The 20,000-nt window shown below is 47.8% G+C and overlaps 1 protein-coding gene across 1 annotated transcript in view; it reads left to right on the plus strand.

Moving 5' to 3' along the window:
- Window positions 1–11,204: 11,204 nt before the first annotated feature.
- The window catches only part of lgr6 (leucine-rich repeat containing G protein-coupled receptor 6), a 17,697-nt gene continuing 8,901 nt past the window's right edge, over window positions 11,205–20,000 (plus strand). The window contains exons 1-4 of the mRNA XM_080015957.1: window positions 11,205–11,262; window positions 13,871–13,942; window positions 17,978–18,193; window positions 18,382–18,453. Of these exons, the coding sequence (XP_079872083.1) occupies window positions 13,872–13,942; window positions 17,978–18,193; window positions 18,382–18,453 (359 nt within the window). The 5' untranslated portion in view covers window positions 11,205–11,262; window position 13,871. The remainder of the gene's footprint in view (window positions 11,263–13,870; window positions 13,943–17,977; window positions 18,194–18,381; window positions 18,454–20,000) is intronic.

A 20,000-nucleotide genomic window follows, 5' to 3' on the forward strand; every position in this document is an offset into this window, starting at 1 on the left:
GAAACACGTCTTGGGAAAGTTAGTCCATTTGTGCTTGAGTAAGGCGCCTGTAAATTCGACCAATGAGCTGTCAGCACTTTCCACACAGATTTAATTGTGTGTATGAGAATTCGAGATCTTAATTGGTAGAAAAAAACTGTTGTCATTTGCCCTAGTTGTTAGAAATGTGCAATATGAATATAATCTGTTCGCTACAAACACACACACACACACACACACACACACACACACACACACACACATTGACATAGTCAGTCTCTTCTCCTGCCATCGATTCCTTTCCTTCTCGCTCTCTCTCTCCTATCTTCTCTCTAATTCTGTCTCTCGATTCACTTTTTCACTCACACCCACACACACACACACACACGCACGCAAGCAGGCACACACACAGACACACAGACACGCACATGCCAGTCCACTGGTGTTCCCGTGTGTGATGTGGTGAGAGCGAGGCCAGGAACTGCAGCCGCCACATCTGCAGCCTCGCTGGAAAACAATAGGGTGTGAAAATGAGGGACAGACATCTCACCACACACACACCGCAGCCACCTATAAATGGAACAAATATTCTGCCACACACACAGACACACACACACACACACACACACACACACACACACACACACACACACACACACACACACACACACACACACACACACACACACACACACACACACACACACACACACACAGACAGACAGACAGACACACACACAGACAGCCACACTAATACCTATTAAATGGGAAAATGGCCACTGCCGAAACCACAGTTCTAATTGTGAAAGCTCCCATGCACTGCGTGGCCCGCAGAATGTTCGGGCACTCTCTCTTTGTCAATTTTTTCGGGGGCCGTTTATTTGGGATGAAAATATCTGCATGTGACTGCGCCAGCCGTCACAATGCACATGTGGTAGTCATCAATCATAATTATCATGGTTTAAAAAAGCCACAGCTGTTATTTGATTTTAAAAACAAGCCATAGCACAGCAGCGTCCAACGATATGTCAGGTTGTCAGCGGAGGCCTTGGCCTGCACAACAGAACCCTCTCTCTCTTTCTCTCTCCTGCTCCTCATCCAGGAGAGTGCGGCCGAGTCGAGCGGCGTTCAACCTTTCCCCATGACTCACCAGTGTGTGTGTGTGTGTGTGTGTGTGTGTGTGTGTGTGTGTGTGTGTGTGTATGTGCTTGTGTGTGTGTGTGTGTGTGTGTGTGTGTGGGTCTTTATTTTTAAACACTTTCTCCCTCGCTGTGTGTTTATTCTGTCTGAGTCAGGCCGCCGTTGTGGACTTCACACAACGTTTGTTTATGGCTCCTTTAATCATGACCAGATAAAGGAGAAGAGTCGTCTCCATCCATAGGTTCATCTCTATCTCCAAAAAAAACTGGCAGTGGAAACGTTTGGATGTGTGTGTGTGTGTGTGTGTGTGTTTGTGTTTTGAAGGATGTATGTGTTTCTATGTATACATAGTCATTCCAGAATAATCTGTTCCATATTTTACTGAGCAAAATTGAGGTCGATTTTTGATGGTGTGTGTGAGTCTTGATTAATCCAGGTGAAGTCGTTCAGGTCAAGTCAAATTATACTTTACCGCAGTTGTCTAGTAATAACATTGATCCGTGAAGCTGTAAAGCACAGACAATAATAACTGGTACAGGATTACGTAAGTTATATGTTAATATTGATATAATAATATAATATATTGCATTGAATTAAAATAACCAATATTGCATTAATAAATTAGATAGACCCACGTATATATTACACCTGTGTGTATATATATGTATAATAATATATATATATATATATATATTTATATCGTTTTTGGTATACTGTATATGTTTTTTACATATACACATTGTATATATATACTGTATATATATGATTTTCTTTGTATCTATTTTTGTTTTTGTTCTGTGCCTCTCCTGCTGACATAACAGTTAAAATAAATAAATGAATAAATAAATCAATAGATAAATATATAAATAATATATAATAATGATAACATATATAATAAGTATAAGTATATTTCCTGTGTATATATATATATATCGTTTTTGGTTGCACATATTTTTCCTGGTTTACATTTTTTTTACGTACCCCCCCACCTCAGTATCCTTGGATGTATCATTGTTAATATTTCTGCACACTATATTTAGCTGTAATGTTATCTAATGTAATGTAATCTAATAAGGAAGGCAGTGTGGTTTGGTAAGGCCTAGAGTTAAGACCCCATGTCAGGGTGAACTACCCTCCAGCAAAAAAAACCCTGACTCTCCAGCAGCTCCGTGGCCGCTGTTCAGTAGCTTCTCCAGCACACTCAATCCATGTCCCAACAACAAAACAAAAAAAAACAACCCCAACTCTCTGCAGGAGTCATTTTCACATTGTGGTTCCTCTTCCAAAAGGGAACAGCTCCAGCTTCGGCGTGGAGGCTGGGAAAGGGGCCACGTGATTAATTACTCCTCCATCAGCTCCTTATAGAAGTTCCCCAATCCTCCAGACAGCCGCGGGAGTGGACGCCGCTCGCTCGTCATGCGGAGGGAACGGACGGCCCCGAATGTTCTCCAGTGAAAATAACGGAACACGGTCAGGACGGAGTCAGGATAGAACATGGACGTTACCAAGCAATGGCGTCATCCACCTTTGTTTCCTTCTTTCTTTCTCTCGTTCCTTCTTTCGTTTTGTTTTACAATTGCGCAGAATTACGGGAGGTTTCTCCGATGCCCCGGTTTATGAATCAGCGTCTCGCCGCACGTTGCTTTATTTTTTTTCTTTTTCCACATTTACTGGACCAGAGCTGAGCAGTGGATCAGCGCCCGGGGATAAATCCATCCCTCCATCCCTCCATCCATCCTTCCACCTTTCCACCCCCCGTCCCCACCCCGCCCCCCTGGCCTGGTTGACTGCACAAACAAACAGTCATTGTGTCAAAACTCCCAACTGAGAATGGCTTCTGAGAACACAGTTTACACTCACGAGCCTGGTGGTCTGGCTTTACGAGCAATGGTTAATGTCATACATACACACACACACACACACACACACACACACACACACACAGACACAGACACACACACACACACGGACACAGACTCACTCACACACACTGGTACCACACCTCTGAGGTTGTGAGGTAGAGGTGATGTAAACTCCTTGTTGCTTTTCCTTGTGTTTATCAAACAGACGACCTTACATGACTGGGACCAGGGGGTTAGAAATGTTCACTACCAGAGACTGTCACACAAAGTTATCCTATGTGTGTGTGCGCAGGTGTGTGTCTGTGTGTGTGTGTGTGTGTGTGTGTGTGTGTGTGTGTGTGTGTGTGTGTGTGTGTGTGTGTGTGTGTGTGTGTGTGTGTGTGTGTGTTTGTGTCCACGTGCATGCCTGAGCATCCTGCACCTCTCCCTCTTCTTTGACTGCAACCCAGCTGCATCAACACAACCCCCCCACTCCCACCCCCACCCCTCCACACACACACACACACACACACACACACACACACACACACACGCACACACACTCACGATCACCCTCTCACGTCAGTGTGTGCGCGTCAGAGAGGTAGAGAAACATGCAGTGGGTCTACTCGTGGAAGGGGGACATGGTCTCCTGAGAGACCTCAGAGAGAGGGGGAGGGGGGCGAGGTAGGAAGGGAGGATGAAGGTCAGATCTGAGGGAAGGTAGGGAGACACATCTGGAAAAGAGAAAGAGAATCACTGGGACACAGAGGAAATTACAGCTGCCCAACAATGATTCATTGGGGAAAATTCTCCATCCTCCCGTCTCCCTCTGCTCCACCCTCCTCCCCTCCGCCGCTCGTTCTACACCCTCGCACCCGCACCCCGCCACCTCCACCCCTCCACCAACCCCTCCTCGCGTCTCGCACCCCACCCCGCCTGCGCTCGCGCTCGTGATTGATCGCCGAATGAGAAGCGCTTCCTCATCGCGCGTCATTGTCACAGCGCTCCGACGGCCTCCGAAGGACGGACGCTGAGGAGAACCAGACGCGGCGGTGGTTCGATGCCGATTCTGACGCCCTTCTGCTCTTCTCACACCCCCCCACCGTCTCTCTCTCTCTCTCTCTCTCTCTCTCTCTCTCTCCCCCAGTGACCTGAGCATGAACAACATCAGTGAGATCCAGCCCAGAGCCTTCCACCGACTGCACCTGCTATCCGAGCTGTGAGTAAAGCACATCCTTCAGCTCGCACTCACAACTCACCCAACCTCCCGACGCGGATTTCACCGCTCAGCACTCACACTCACATGAGGGGAGACGGTCGATTTCCTGGGGCGCTGAGAGCTGCACCAGCGATGGGGGGATTGATGATTGTGTGCTATGTGTGTGTGTGTGCGTGTGTGTGCGTGCGTGCGTGTGTGTGCGTGTGTTTGTGCGCTGTTCAGCCTGTGATCTCTCCACTACCAAGACACTACCGACAGCAAACACACACACACACACGCTCACACCAGTCAATCCAGAGCGCGGGGGAATTTGACATTAATCCAGAGAAAGAGAGAGAGAGAGAGAGAACGCAGAAGACGAACTTGTGTCAGGGAGAAGCCAAATCCAGGGGCTGGTTCATCCAAAAGTGGATGGAGTGGATTTTACTCTCGTTTCGTTGCTGTGTGTAAAAGGCAGCGTCCAAACCGATGTACTCTCTCGCCTTTCCTCTGGACTCGACTTCAACTGGAATGGACGACGCGCTGGGATCGAAGCACACACAGATCGCAGAGCTGCCGCGCGGCCAAAACAAACACACACACACGCACGCGCGCACACACGCACGCACACACACGCAGACACACACACACACACACACACACACACACACACACATACACACTACGGGGAGAGAGAGTTTGACGGCGGAGAACTGTAGAAAATGAAATAAACAAAGATTTATATTATTGTTTGGGGCAGCGGGTGAAGGGGGTCTGCCAGGAGGATTCATGGGGGAGGATCAAACACCGAACCTTACCCCTTGTTTAGCCTTTTGTCAGTAAATCCAATAATCAAGCTGGTCTTCAGGATTAAAATACTGTTCACTGAGCTGCTCTAGGATCTGGCCATTCAGCAGAATCCATGTCCAAGTCTTGGAGTGTCAAGTGGCTACCCACAGACCTGCCTTGACGGTATGTGTGTGTGTGTGTGTGTGTGTGTGTGTGTGTCTATGTACGTGTGTGTGTGTATGTGTGTGTGTGTGTGTGTGTGTGTGTGTGTGTGTGTGTTTGTGTCTATGTACATGTGTGTGTGTGTATGTGTGTGTGTGTGTGTGTGTGTGTGTGTGTGTGTGTGTGTGTGTGCCCACACATACAGTATAGGCACCAATGTGGGTGTAAGCCTGCACCTGAATCATTAAGACCACAACTATTTGGCCCTGAACGGTTCTTTCTTTGTGTGTGCGTGCGTGCGTGCGTGCGAGCGTGCGTGCGTGCGTGCGTGCGTGCGTGCGTGCGTGCGTGCGTGCGTGCGTGCGTGCGTGTGCTTGTCTGTGCAAACTCCATGCACTGTGTGAGTGTTTGAGCGCTACAGTGTTTTCTTTGCTAATGCTCCCAGCTGCAGCCTATGAGGCATGAGCTAATGGTGCTGAAAGTGAAGGTCTGGCTGCAGAACAGTACGGTTGACTTTGGGTCACAGTCAAACTGGGCCTGACCTTTCAGTCGCAGAGGTGCCATGACTCAGATGGCCGGGGGTAGAATAACCCGAGGTGATGATGTAACTCATCACCTTCTCCCCGAAAACAAAACCCCAACCCTACCACATATAATTCCTGAATGTATTGGCCCGTTCTGCTGCGGTTGCGACGGCGGAGGTGCGGTCGCTGCCAGTCGGTCGCTGCCGATCAGATCGGATCTGTCAGTGCACCCCGACGAGCTCGGAACGTGCAATATTCATTTTCCAGCCCTTGAAGGGGGAATCTTGGATGGGGTACACTCGATTGATGTATTGTTTTGCTTTTTTTTTTTGTTTACCATAACTGCTGCAGGCCCCTGGGTTTTATGCGGCTTCACTGATCTCACTGCGTATCTGCATCGCTCTCGTGTCCCGCTGCTTTATGGACAGGTTCTGTTGCTTTGTGGGTCGTCCAAGGAGGATGTTCCAGCAATAAACTCAAATCTTCATGGCAGGCTGATAGGATTCCCGGAGTCCCGCTGAGAAGATGATCGCGTTCCAAGGCAGGAAAAAGGAACATCTCAGATCTCCGGCCCTCTCCTAAAAGCCTTCGGAGTGACAGGGTGTAGCTGGTACAACTATTCAGTCACAACAGCTCACTCGCATTGGCTGAGGAAAAAAAAAAAACAAACACAAAAAAAACCCACAACTCTGAACCGAGACACCGCGGATTTGACAGGGATAGAGAAGAGGGAAGAGAAGGGAAGGAGAAGAAGGAGATTGAGCCACAGGCCTGGAGTGCTCGTCGATAGCACGGGGATGAGCGGGGTCGGGCGTGTTGCGACTGGTAGGCCGATAAAGTGTTTGGCCTTACCTTCTCTACCCTCCTCCCTCCCCCGCTTACCTTCCTTCCGATTCATTTCCACCTCCCGTATCCTATTTTTACTCCAGGCTACTGCAGGCTGCATTCGTCGTTAAATTGACGGCAGGTCGTGGAGGTTTGTTCCCGACCGAGGTCGCCCATGCACCTACTAATAGGCAAAGCAAACATCTATCAAAATGATATACTGTCGATTAGGCGCCATGTTGACATGCATGCCAACCAAATGAGAGCGTGCTTGAAAGAGATACTGTTTTGGTACGAGGAGAGAAAAAAGGGAAGGGGGCGTCTGTTAACCACACTGCAAATAGACAGTTCAGAGAAGACATGGCCGGCTCATGCAAATTGTGCTCCGCGTCCAATTCCTCTCATCTTTCTGTGTAAAAGCTTCCACGGCGTTGATAGCGATGCCTTTGAACATCAAACAGCATGGAATGGATTCAAAGCGCAAGGTACCAATTGTCACGTGGCGAAACTTTGGATAAGAGGTGATGTTAACGTATGATCACGTGTCAGCGCTCCCTCGCCCCTCTCTTTCTCTCTCTCTCTCTCTCTCTCTCTCTCTCTCTCTCTCTCTCTCTCCCCCCCCCCTTTTTTTTCACACTCTCCCTCTCAATGCACTCTCCCCCTATTGATCTCAGATAACCTCTCATTAAGCTTTGATCTGCATGTTCCATCAGCGACTCCCCTCTAAACACAAAGAGACAAACCTGTGTGAAGCCGTCAGCCAAAGGCAGCGCGATGAGAGGGAGCGAGAGAGCGAGACAGAGAGAGAGAGAGAGAGAGCGAGAGAGAGAGAGCGAGAGAGCGCGAGACTATCTGTCTGGGCATTAATGAGAGGGTACGAAATGGCCGGCGTCACTTAGAGACCCGACCATTAATCTACCTGATGTATCAAAGACATAAAGATCTGCTAAAATATCAAAGATCCACCCTTATAATGTTCCCGGTTTTGATGACAGCTTGGAACCAGCGGGAATATTTTGCAAGTCGAATCCATCCCGTTCCTGAAAAAACAACACTTTAGAACCTTCGTGTCTTCCAACCTGTCATAAATTCGTCACCCCTTTGACCCTCCTTCATAATTGTCCCGGGACACAGAGTTCCTCCGTGTTCATCCCCGGTAAGGTCTTTATCGTATAATTATCCCACGGGCAAAACCGCTCACACACATCCCCCCCTAAATAAAAGACCTGTAATCAGTGTGTGTCCAAAGTCGTGTTGTCTCACGCTGATCTACCGACGGCCCTGTCTGTGCTGCCATTTTGAGAACCTCTTCCCATTTGACTCCACGACTGATCCTCGGAATGTCAAAAAAAAAACAACTCCGCCCGGGTTGCGCAAAAAACCTCATGGCGCGCGAACGTTTCATCGGCCACTCGGCGATAAAATTCTCAGGGATGATGACGTCGGCGGGGCTTAGCGGGTTCCAGTTCTGGCACTTGTTGTTCTCCAGGTGCGGAGAGCGGAGCCGGGGAACATCTGGGTCAATTGAAGGCTTTGTGTTTTCACGTGCGCCACGTGAAAAATTCTCCGTTCTCCCCGGGGCTTGGTCTGTGTCTCGTTTTATATCTTTTTCTATCAATCCTCCCTCGATCTCCCCCTCTCCCTCCCTTTCTCTGTGACACAATGACGCACACACACACACACACACACACACACACACACACACACACACACACACACACACACACACACAGCCAGGTGAGTTTATGTCAATTTGAAACAGCACTACAAAATAATATTTAAATATTTATTTAAAAACAGCATTAAAATACTTTTGCTTATGACGGCACAAATTTGTGAGGACCCGACTATGAGACGAATAACCAGATAATGTGTGACCCTGAAGGTTTAAACCCCAGCCCATTTAAAAAAAATAATAAAAATCCCTTTTCGACTGCGTTTGATGCCGCGTCTCAGTTACTAATGCAACATTCTCCTCCGCGCCTCGAATGATTTGCTGCGAAACCGTTTTGCTTTTGTTCTGTCTGCGAAATAGCACCAGAGATTATGCTCAACACATTTTCTCGACACAAGGCACATGGGGCTTTCTGTGCCATGTAAATGAACCAATTAAAGAAAGTAAACGATTGAAACGGCGATTTGTCAGGAGCGAGGCGCCGTTCATTAGATTGAAATTGATGTGGAAAGACTGGGAAAGGCTGCACGTGGAAAATTCACTCTTATGTACACACATTCACACAAACACAGACACGCACGCACGCACGCACACACACACACACACACACACACACACACACACACACACATGTTGATATAATGGAAACATTCAGTCAGTGGCAACAGTTGGTATTCTGCTGATGTCTATCAAAAATATCACAAACATTTCTTTTCTATTTCATAATCCATCTTCACTTTCGATGCAATTATCCCTTTGACAAACAAGGTTCATGATTCCGCTCTAATGTTGCCTTGGCTCTCTAATGGTGCAGCTAACAGAGAAAGGCTGGTTGGCAGCAGGACCTGGCCATCACTCTGTGACCTTAACTACACTGTTTGTTTTCTCGAAACTCTAAAGTGCTGGCCCCGTTTTGTTTTTTTTTGGGGTTTTTTTCTGCCTGTAGAAAATGTATTTATTTTTCCTCTGTGCTACCTGTATGCTTTTTCCATCCACTGGTTCTGTAACTAATCATTGGGTTTGAATGGGAACCAAAAAAAAAAAAAAAGGTCGGTCGGTTGGGGGGGTTCTTATAGGCGTATGCAGAAAGGGGCTCAGATCTGTTTTACGGGTGTGAGGACCTCAGCGAGGCCTATTGAAACCTCTGGAAAAGTAGCTCTTGAAACACTCCCCGGTGACCTGCTTGTGCAATTGCGGAAACGGGAATTGTATTGAAGTAGCAGGCGTTTGGGTTTTTTCGGGGGGGAAAAACAAACGGGCGGCATGCAGACCATATTTTGTGATTGAAAGCGGGCACATCTTTCAAAGAGCTTAGTCACATTTGTCCGACCAGATTTCCAAATTCGACAGGACAAAACCTTTCATTTTCAAATAAATATGGAAACTGCGCAGCTGAGGCTTCGGCCGTCACTACGGCGAAACGTCAAATGGTTTCTGTCTTTAATCACCGTGCACTGAGGCCTAATCTGCTGTAGCTGAACCTGTTTGACTGAATTCTGATTGTGGTTTTTAGCCGGTGTGCAGCCAAGTCATTACAGCCACATGATGACTGGGCCGATGATGAATCTAGTTCTTATTGTTTTGGAACGTCATCAATGTGTATCTATTTCTGTGTGTGTGTGCGTGCGTGCGTGTGTGCGCGTCTGCGTGTGTGTGTTGACCAATACGAGTGCACCCAGAGTTCTGATCCGAAGTGAGTGTGAGATTTGGCAGGGCTGGGCTTTTTGGGCGAGCGGTTTGCCACCACGCGGCAATAAAGAGCGAGAGGCATGTTGACATGGGTATCGGGTGTCGGCGGCGGCCTGCTGGTAGCTCCGGTGCGGGACATCTGGGCGATAGTGTGTTGGCAGCGCGGACAACACACTCCGCTCCCCATAACAATGTCCTGGCACCGACACCACGGCCCCGGCGCTCGGCTCAGCATGTGGCACCGAGCTGATTTGCCAGGCACATGTCACCTGCCGAGCACAGTGTTACGAGAGTAGAAATATGTGAATGAGTTGGCGTGGACATCTGTATGTGTGATGTGTCAGTGTGTGTGTGTGTATGTGTGTGTGTGTGTGTGTGTGTGTGTGTGTGTGTGTGTGTGTGTGTGTGTGTGTGTGTGTGTGTGTGTGTGTGTGAGTGTGTGTTTAATAGAAGTGGGTGGTCTTGATATGTGAAGACCAAATCTGTGTTTAAACTGTGCTTCCAGCTTGTGACCTTGAGACTTACTTTGTTGGACTGAACATTATTTATTTGGACATCTTATACACACGCTCGCACACACACACACACACACACACGCACACACACACACACACACACACACACACACACACACACACACACACACACACACACACACATACACACGAATGACCATTAGGTGCTGTGTTTAATAAACAAACTGATTGGATTGCTTGTGTGTATGTGTGTGGTTTCTCTCTCCGAGGGCCCCTTGAATTGGCCCAATTTACCTCAAGGACAGGGCAAATAGCACATTATAACACCACACACATATTTAGATACAAATACACACACACACACACACACACACACAGACACACATGCAGGCACACACACGCATACACACACGCACACGCACACGCACGCAGACGCACAAACACACACACACACACCCACACACACACACACACACACACACAAACATGCTCTTGCATCACACTGCACTTGTTGACCCAATCTCAGTCCGATTCAATTCACTTTGTGCTCACTCATGGGAGCTCTCGGGGTTGGGTAGAGTTTCGGGGTGGCGCTACAGGCCAACAGCGACCACATTTAAAGGGAACAGAGTATTATTATTTGCATACTGCCCTAACGGTAACCCGAAAGCAGGAACCCAGCGGTGAAGTCACATCCAAGCCCGCATCCAGGATCTTGAGCATCGGAGCAAAAAGCAAACCAACTCCTATGAGACTAATTAATTTGTTGTGTTTGTTCTCAGATTGAATTTAAATTCCCTCCGTGACTTCCTCTGATTCCCCCTCTCCCTCTCCCTCCCTCTCTCTCCCTCTCTCTCTCTCTCTCTCTCACTGTGTCCTCCACCTCCAGGCGGATCTCGGGGAACCAGCTGAGGTATCTATCGGGTCACGCCCTACAGGGTCTTCACAACCTCAAAGTTCTGTAAGTAGCCTCGTCGTCCTCCTTTTTTTATCCATAATTCTTTGGTGTCTGAGCCCTTTTCCCAGGTGGGTAGTTCCATTTCAGGTTTTTTGTGGGGGTGGGGGTGGGGAGTGGGTGCGCTGTGTGCTTGCCTTGAATAAAGCACACAGTCCTCACATCATTAACTGTCGTTAAAGTTTATGGGCCGGGGGAGACCTGCTCTGCTTTCAGCTTCATCACAGGGCCTGTTGGAGCAGTAAGGGCCTGCACACACACACACACGCAAAAGGGCACACACACACACACACACACACACACACACACACACATACACACACATGAAGACACGCACACGATCACACACACACACACACACACACACACACACACACACAGGTGTAATGAAGGGACCTCCCAGCCGCACCACCCACAGTGATTAGAACAAGTGGCAGAAAAATCACTTAAAGAGCCATTCAAAGCCGTAACCTTAACGGCTTTCTTGTCGTCTGCTCATGGTTTTTATGAGCCACGCAGCCGCTGACTTCATAGGTTATTCAATTCTTAAAAAAAAAAAAAAAGGCTGCAAAGCCCTGCCATAGAAAACAAATTTAGCAAGTGATTTGGGGTTTGAAATATAAGAGAATCAAAGGGATTGACGGGCAAGTTTGACTTGGCGGGAGCAGCCAGATTCTGAGCTATTGGGTAAAGTTATACTTCCAGTCATAGATATGCACAGCAATAAACACATAGCTGTGCATGCATGCTATGGTAGCCAAGCTTCAATTTAGAGTTTTACTGACAGGACTGATGGATATGACACATTTTTATATAAAAAAAAGAGTTTGCTTTTTGTGGTCGTACATACAGTTGATGTAAAAAAAAGTTTCCTGTCTTAAGTGCACTAGTTAGAGCATTGTCCCATTTTTGAATGAAGGGTTGGGTTTTGGAGTGACATACTTGTGATACACTTTTTCATGAGCCCCAGCAGCCGATTTGGATGAATGTGACCAACAGTATGTACTTTCGCAGGTGAATAAAGATGTTGACGTCATCAACATTTCCCAGTGGTAAAGAAATCAAGTGATTTCGATGAATGACAGAATTATGGGACTTTTTAAAAATATTTTTATTCTTTCATGAATATATACAAATGGCCGACAACCCTGATACATGCATGGGTGGAAATATGTACAATTACATGAATCTGTGGGCACACGCACGCGCGCACACACACTCACACTCTCACACACGCACACACGCACGCACGCATGCATACACACACACACACACACACACACACACACACACACACACACACACACACACAGTCGATAACTCCCTTTCCATCACTGTGACCTTAGAGTGGCTGCAGTGCTTCCTTCCTCACCTCAAGCTTCCTTGTGTTACGATCGAATGGTCATCTGACCTTGTGCATGAAATCCCCTCCAGGTGGACCAAACAGGACCAGGGAACGGAGATAGATAGGGTTCAACGTATCCACCATGTCCTCACCAGGCCAGCTGGGAATGACAGGAATTCTGACTCTCAAAACTGGGCACCCATTTTTAGGCATATTCACTCAGTGAAAGGACACCGGTTAAAATGGGGGGGTTTGGGTCACGAGAAAGAATAAGAATGAAAAAAACAAAAAAAGGGTTATATTGATAGCACTTCAATATCAATATTGAAGTGCACAGACACACACACACACACACCCACACACACACACAGACACACACACACACACACACACACACACACACACACACACACACACACACACACACACACACACACACACTGCTTTGACTGTTGAGGTAGCGTGAAGCCATGATAAAGGCCTAACGGTGACACGCTGGAGACTGTACGCCTCATGTTCTAATGTCAGACAACTGGCCATGATAAAACTTCAGAGAGAGGGAGAGAGCGAGAGAGAGTGAGAGAGAGAGAGAGGGGAAGAAGAAGGAGAAAAGGAGGCAGTGGAAAGAAAGAGGGGTATTGTTTGCTCCCCATTTCCTCCTCACTTTTTGCTCCATTCTTCCCAGAATGACATCAGCAGCCCACCCAAGGAGCGTCTCTCTCTCTCTCTCTCTCTCTCTCTCTCTCTCTCTCTCTTTCGCTCTCTCTCTCTCTCTCCCCTCTCTTCTCCTCCTCTCTGCCCTTCATACTCTCTGCTTCTCCTCAAGCACTCGCTGGCCCTTCCTGCGTGTGTCAGATTTCCCCTGATGAGGAATTATTTGCATTCCTTGATGTCGCGCACTCTCCATGTGCACACACACACACACACACACACACACACACGCACACACGCACGCACACCGAACACACACCGAACACACACACACACACACACACACACACACGCGCACGCACACCGAACACACACACACACACACACACACACACACACACACACACACACACACACACACACACACACACACACACACACACACACACGCGCACGCACACCGAACACACACACACACACACACACACACACACACACACACACACACACACACACACACACACACACACACACACACACACATCACACACATCAGTTGTTCTACATGTTTCCATTTCCCTGTATACCCATCATCATCCATGTGTGTTGATATTTTAGAATGCTCCAAAACAACCAGCTAGAGAGACTCCCTGATGACACTCCGTGGGACCTGCCGAACCTCCTCTCCTTGTGAGTCTTTCTCACACACACACACACACACACACACAGGAAGTACTCATACGTACAAATGAAAACTTGAACTTCCCCTGCTCACCCAGCCATGCATGGTCAACCCTAAAACCGCAGCTCAGGTATAGAGTAGACTGTAACTACAGACCAACAGCGAAGCTTGGTGCATCTTACCTACAGCGCTTGTTCTTTATGTGAACTAGTGATGACACGCAAACGATTTGCTCGTAGCGAACAAATCTTTTTAATGATTCAGGAGTCGTTCGTTCACGTCATTTGCGACTGGGTAACCACAGCCACAAGCTACCCAGCAACATGTACAATGTCAGCAACGAGAGTCTCAGTGTCAAACTTTAAATAATTACGAGGTTTGAATTAAAGGGGAAAAAGAGTCAGGCCATTTGGTTTTATTCATATTGAACATGACTGATTTATACTTTGCGTTCCAATAAAATAAATCGTTCTGACAGAATAAGATCATTTCTTGTGAGATCGCCGTTCACAACTCAGAACAACTCTTCTCGTGACGGCAACTGATTCAAAAATTTCGAAAATTTAAACAAATCGTTTTGTTTTTTTTCCGAATGACTCATCAAGAACCAAATCGAAAAAAAAAAACAAAAAAAAAAAGCCGGACCTTTCTTAGCCAATGTCTAGTTTTCTGTCCTAGCTGATGGCAGGACACACAGCCTCGCTGTCTGTGGCAGCATCTGGAAGCATCTGGAAGCCATGAGGAAAACAACATACACTCTAGGCCAGGGAGAGCATCTCCAATGAGCTGTGAAACAACCCCATTTTCCATCAATTCTCCCTCTCCTCTCCTCCGTTCCTCTCCCACCACCCACACTGCTCTACCCCCGGTTAATTGGGGTGTTTGGTGGCCTAATTGTCTCATCCGCGGGGTCAGTGTGTGTGTGTGTGTGTGTGTGTGTGTGTGCGTGTGTGTGTGTGTGTGTGTGTGTGTGTGTGTGTGTGTGTGTGTGTGTGTGCGTGGTGTGCGTGTGCGTGTGCGTGTCCGGATGCGGATAGGTGTGCACATGTAGAGCAACTCATCTGTAACTCCTCACCCCTGCCTCTCTCTCCCACCTCTCTCCCAGCGTGATACCACCCACACACTCCACATCCCCCGCTTTCCAAATTAATAACTCCCTGTAAATATCCGTTAGGCCATTTTCTTCATCAGAAAATGTAAGCAAGCACGGACACACATGCACACATACGCGGGCGCGCGCACACAGACACACACACACACACACACAGACATACACGCGTTCAAATATGCTCCTACACACATACACATACGCACAAATATAAACCAATTGGCACTCACTGCTCATGCTCTGACATAAGGCATCCAAGTATCTGCGAGTCTGAATGTGTGTGTGTGGTCTCCTTTCAATCACTGTACAGTACGTAGAGCATGTCTGGAGTGATGAAACGTACACACACACACACACACACACACACACACACACACACACACACACACAGACAGTGCGGAGACATACACCTTCTCATTACGGTAATGAAAAGCCCGACAGAGGGGGATTACTGGAAGGGCTTTGGAGAGGAAAGCTGGCCGGCGCCTCACACCAGGTGAAGGGCTGGGTGCAGCGACACGAAGACGCAGGGAGAGAAAGTACCTAAAGTCGTCACCTGGATTTAACGTGGTTTTCATTTTATACGCGTTCGAAGGCTGCGTTTATTGTAAATGAGTCAGCGCTGTGTTCATCACCGCATTCCCCCGCTTTGAGCTGGGGACTCTAATCAAGCAAGCCGTGCCAAGAAACGCTGGCGTTGAAACGTGAACGTGAACTTACTGGGGCGGGTTGTTTTTGTGATCGCAGTCACCGGCAGACAGACCTATTTTAGGATTGAAATCATACGGTGAGTGGAACCGTGTAACCACAGCAAGATCCACAGGACGCCTCTGGAAACTCAATTTGCTGGAAATGCTCACGTTCTCAACCACTGCTGGGGAGTAGAAGGACTAGTAGTTGAGATCGAGTTGGTTAACTGTTGAAAAAAAAAAATCGATTTTAAGTAGTTGAGTTTCAAGCAGCCGTTGAAACTTTCTGTCAGTGGTGGCTTCGGTGTAATTTTCACTTTTTTTTCCCCCCGATCATTTGGAGTCAACCTGAGTGATGGCAATATGATATTTTCAACTGATCCAGTACCAAAAGAACTGGATCGCACTAAGCTGCAATTCGTACGGGACAATCGTGAACACATTTTTCGGGGGACGTCGAAGCTAATCCCTCAATACTGGATCAGTTTGAAAGAGACGAATGCCAATCACTCGGGCTGACTTCCGTCGATCAGAAAACACACACGTACAGAACAGGTCAAAGGTTAAACAAATATCTGCCTTTCGCTTGAACAATTTTCGGTCTTGGCCGCTCAGTTATCTCCATTTTCAGAGCATATTCCCAACATGGGTCTTGACAAACCACCTGCGGCAACGATCTACCAAGGTCACGTCAGCTGATCTGCTCGATCATTTCACAACGGTCACCGTCTGTTTTTTCCGCCGCGCTCTCTTGATCTTATCCTCCCGAAAAACGTTCCCCGCGCTTTGAGTCGGCCGACTACAGGAAATGGCTGCTTCTTTATTGGCATCTGTGGGACATTCCGGGTTTCCGCGTGGACCTCCTGTCGGGGCCCGGGTCCTGGGTACGTCCACCCGGAGGAACCATTATTACTCCGCCTCCGGAGGGAAAGTCCGAGGAGCTCCTGGATCTTCCGTTGCTTTCATCCCGCGCTCCGTTCCAGGGTTCAAACATCCCAGGGCTGATTGAATGAGATACACAAGGATGCAGCGCTCGGAGTAGCAACTACCCGTCCTCTAGGATTATAGGATGGAGGAAACGATTGTCGGATCTTGTGTGTGTGTGTGTGTGTGTGTGTGTGTGTGTGTGTGTTTACCGATGCAATCATTCACTTTTTGTGAAAGCAGTGTGTGTGTGTGTGTGTGTGTGTCTATGTGTGTGTCTATGTGTGTGTGTGTGTGTGTGAGTGTGTGCGCACGCATACTTCAACTGTGAAAGTAAATGCATGTGTCTGTGCGTGTGTGTGTGTGTGTGTGTGTGTGTGTGTGTGTGTGTGTGTGTGTGTGTGTGTGTGTGTGTGTGTGTCCATGGATCCATGTGTGAGCATCTGTCGGTGTATACAGTTGCCCTTCCTGATGGAAACTCTTCCCCCTGAGGGAGGAAAGCCCCGGGTTCAGAGTTCAAGTTCAGATTTCACTTTGATGATGTTGTTTGTTTTGGGGGCGGTATTCTCAAACGGGTGAGGAGGCTGAAGGGCAAGAATCAAAGAAGCGGAGAGGAAGATTGATCTGGGAGGATGTTTGGAAGGGGAGCGGGACTTAAGGAGCAACGTGAAGGGGTTGAGCGGGGGGGAAGTGGATCGATTGAGTACGGAGGAAACAAAGTGAGTGTTGAGCCGGGCTGGAGGGAAGAGAGGGAGATGAATGAATGAGTGTGAAAGGCCAAAGAAAGAGGGATAGCGAGGGGGGCAGTGCTCCCAGCCTGTCAACCTCTCCCTGAGGGGATCATTCATCAACGTGGTCAGTGTTGTGTGTGTGTGTGTGTGTGTGTGTGTGTTTGGGGGCGGGCCACTCATGCAGTGGAACATAGGCTGTGCTCCAAAACCGTTCATTGGTTCACTATTTTCTACATCAAAATGCATTAAAATCAATATGGTTCAATCCACGGAACAAAAACGATGCTGCTTTCCAAACCAATTTTCACCCGTTCCTGCTGTAGAATCACTTTGCATTTTGGAATGTTTGCGCTCCCGTTCATATTTTGATGTATATTTTGCATAATTTTTAGTGGATTGTTTAGCGTATAGGGATATGCAACTGGTGGCCCGCAGCTAAAATGTGGCCAACATATGAAAAGCCTTGGTCTTTGCTTTTTGAGTGAAATTTGGAACACCCTACAAAACGCTGACATCCCAGTTAGCCAATTCAGCATCGTTAACAATTGACCTTTGGATTTTCCTCCCTCCGTCTCTTTTCCCCCCTCCAAGGCGCCTGGATGCTAATCTCCTGTCGGAAGTTCCCGCCGGGGCCTTTCGGGGGGTGCGCTCCCTCAGGCACCTGTGGCTGGACGACAACTCCCTGACAGAGATCCCAGTGACTGCCCTGGACTCCCTGCCGTCTCTGCAGGCCATGACCCTGGCTCTGAACCGGATCACGCACATCCCGGACCACGCCTTCACCAACCTCACCGCCCTCGTTGTGCTGTGAGTGACGGCTCCCGTTCTGCTCCACGGAGGAAGAGAAGGGGTCACGGGCTTTGTTTGTACTGGGAGATGTTTGTTTAGATCCTCTTCCAGGTTTTGGGTTACTTTTATCTTTGATCAGAATGATGCACGGATGATTGCGCCCGTTTCTTGATTTATTGAAAAACATGTGTGTGGCCCTCTTCCAGTCATCTCCACAACAACCAGATCCAGAGCATGGGCGAGAGATGCTTCGAGGGCCTGCAAAGTCTGGAAACGCTGTGAGTAGAACAGTCTCACACACACACACACACACACACACACTGAAGTTTCACAGAGTTAAATTAATACCTGCTCTGTTTTCCCAAACACTGAGCAAGTTACAGTGATGAGAGTGTATCAGAAGTATCAAGAGCTAATCCACATGTCGGTGTTTACACCAATCACATTACCTAAGAACAACCCTGAGCTAAAGGGAAAACCACAATAATAAAGTAATGAAGCAGAGACAGCCCATCGACCAACAGTGATCTGTTGTGGATCATTACAAACAATTTCCCTTGCACAAATTGTATGTTTCAGTGTGTAGGGACATTTTTCTGATAATAGCTCGTATATCATGTCTTTGCCTGCAGAACTACTAACCACAATCTGTGGCTGTATTTCACTGGCAGATAATAATTAATTTCCCAGTCATTACAGCAGGTGCTTTGGAGGTTGAACAAAAACCAGACTGCACACAGTGATTAAATGGCAGGTTTAAAATTGTTAAAACGAAAACAATTTCCCAGACTTTGATCGAAGTAGAATCAAAAGATTGTTCCCAAGGCGGGACTGTGGGCAAACCAGTCGACTTTGAAGGTCCACGCTTTAGGTCCACGCTGATTCCTCGGCACTAATGCTGACCCCTAGTAGAAAAGTGACTTTCTGGAGAGGGAGAAATGGAAAAGAAAACACAGTGAGAGAGAGAGAGAGAGAGAGCACAAGTCAGAAAGAATGTCTATGTCTCCGCCGCATTCATGGTGGTCTTGCGAACACGCCTGTTTTTGACACATGTTGTTTAACAGCCTGATGAAGTGTAAAAAATAGTGTGTCCCTATTTTTATGAGTACATGTGCGGGTGGACACATACGCGTGTGTTTGTGTGTGTGTCTACGTGTGTGCAAGCATCTAAGCGTGCGCTTTCCTATTTGCGCACCGCAAGTGTGGGTTTGTGTCTGGCCAGCTTAGCACCCTATCTAAAAGCCATTATCTGTGCTGGGAAATGTGATGGACGAGGGTGGAAGTCTGTGGCGGGTGGGTGGGGGTATGATCAACGGGATGAAGGGGAATGAGAGATTGAGAAAAAGAGGAATGGAGCCCCCAGGACCAGAAATAGTCAGGGGGTCACGGGTTGCGGGGCGCGAGGGATGATTCAGTGGGGATTGGATGACAGGTGTCGCTGATATGGTTATTTGTGCTGGTATGAGGGGTAAATCTCCAACGTCGCCCCCTGCCGGCGAAATATGAGCGTTCTGCAAAATCATCAGTGTGTTTATTATGAATTAATTATCGCGAGGGGCCATCTGGGGGGGGGGAACACAATAGCATAGGAAAACACAGACAAGCTGGAGGTAAACACAACACAGGGTTCATGCATCTGATGGAGATGCACTCCACTTATGCAAAATATTGGAGAATCGTTTGCACGCGCACGCGCACACACACACACACACACACACACACACACACACACACACACACACACACACACACACACACACACACACACACACTTCCTCTCTATTCCCTCATGCACACACGCACACGCTCACACATGCTACAGATA

Source organism: Zeus faber (genome assembly GCF_960531495.2).
Source record: "Zeus faber genome assembly, chromosome: 15".
Classification (NCBI taxonomy): Eukaryota; Metazoa; Chordata; class Actinopteri; order Zeiformes; family Zeidae; genus Zeus; species Zeus faber.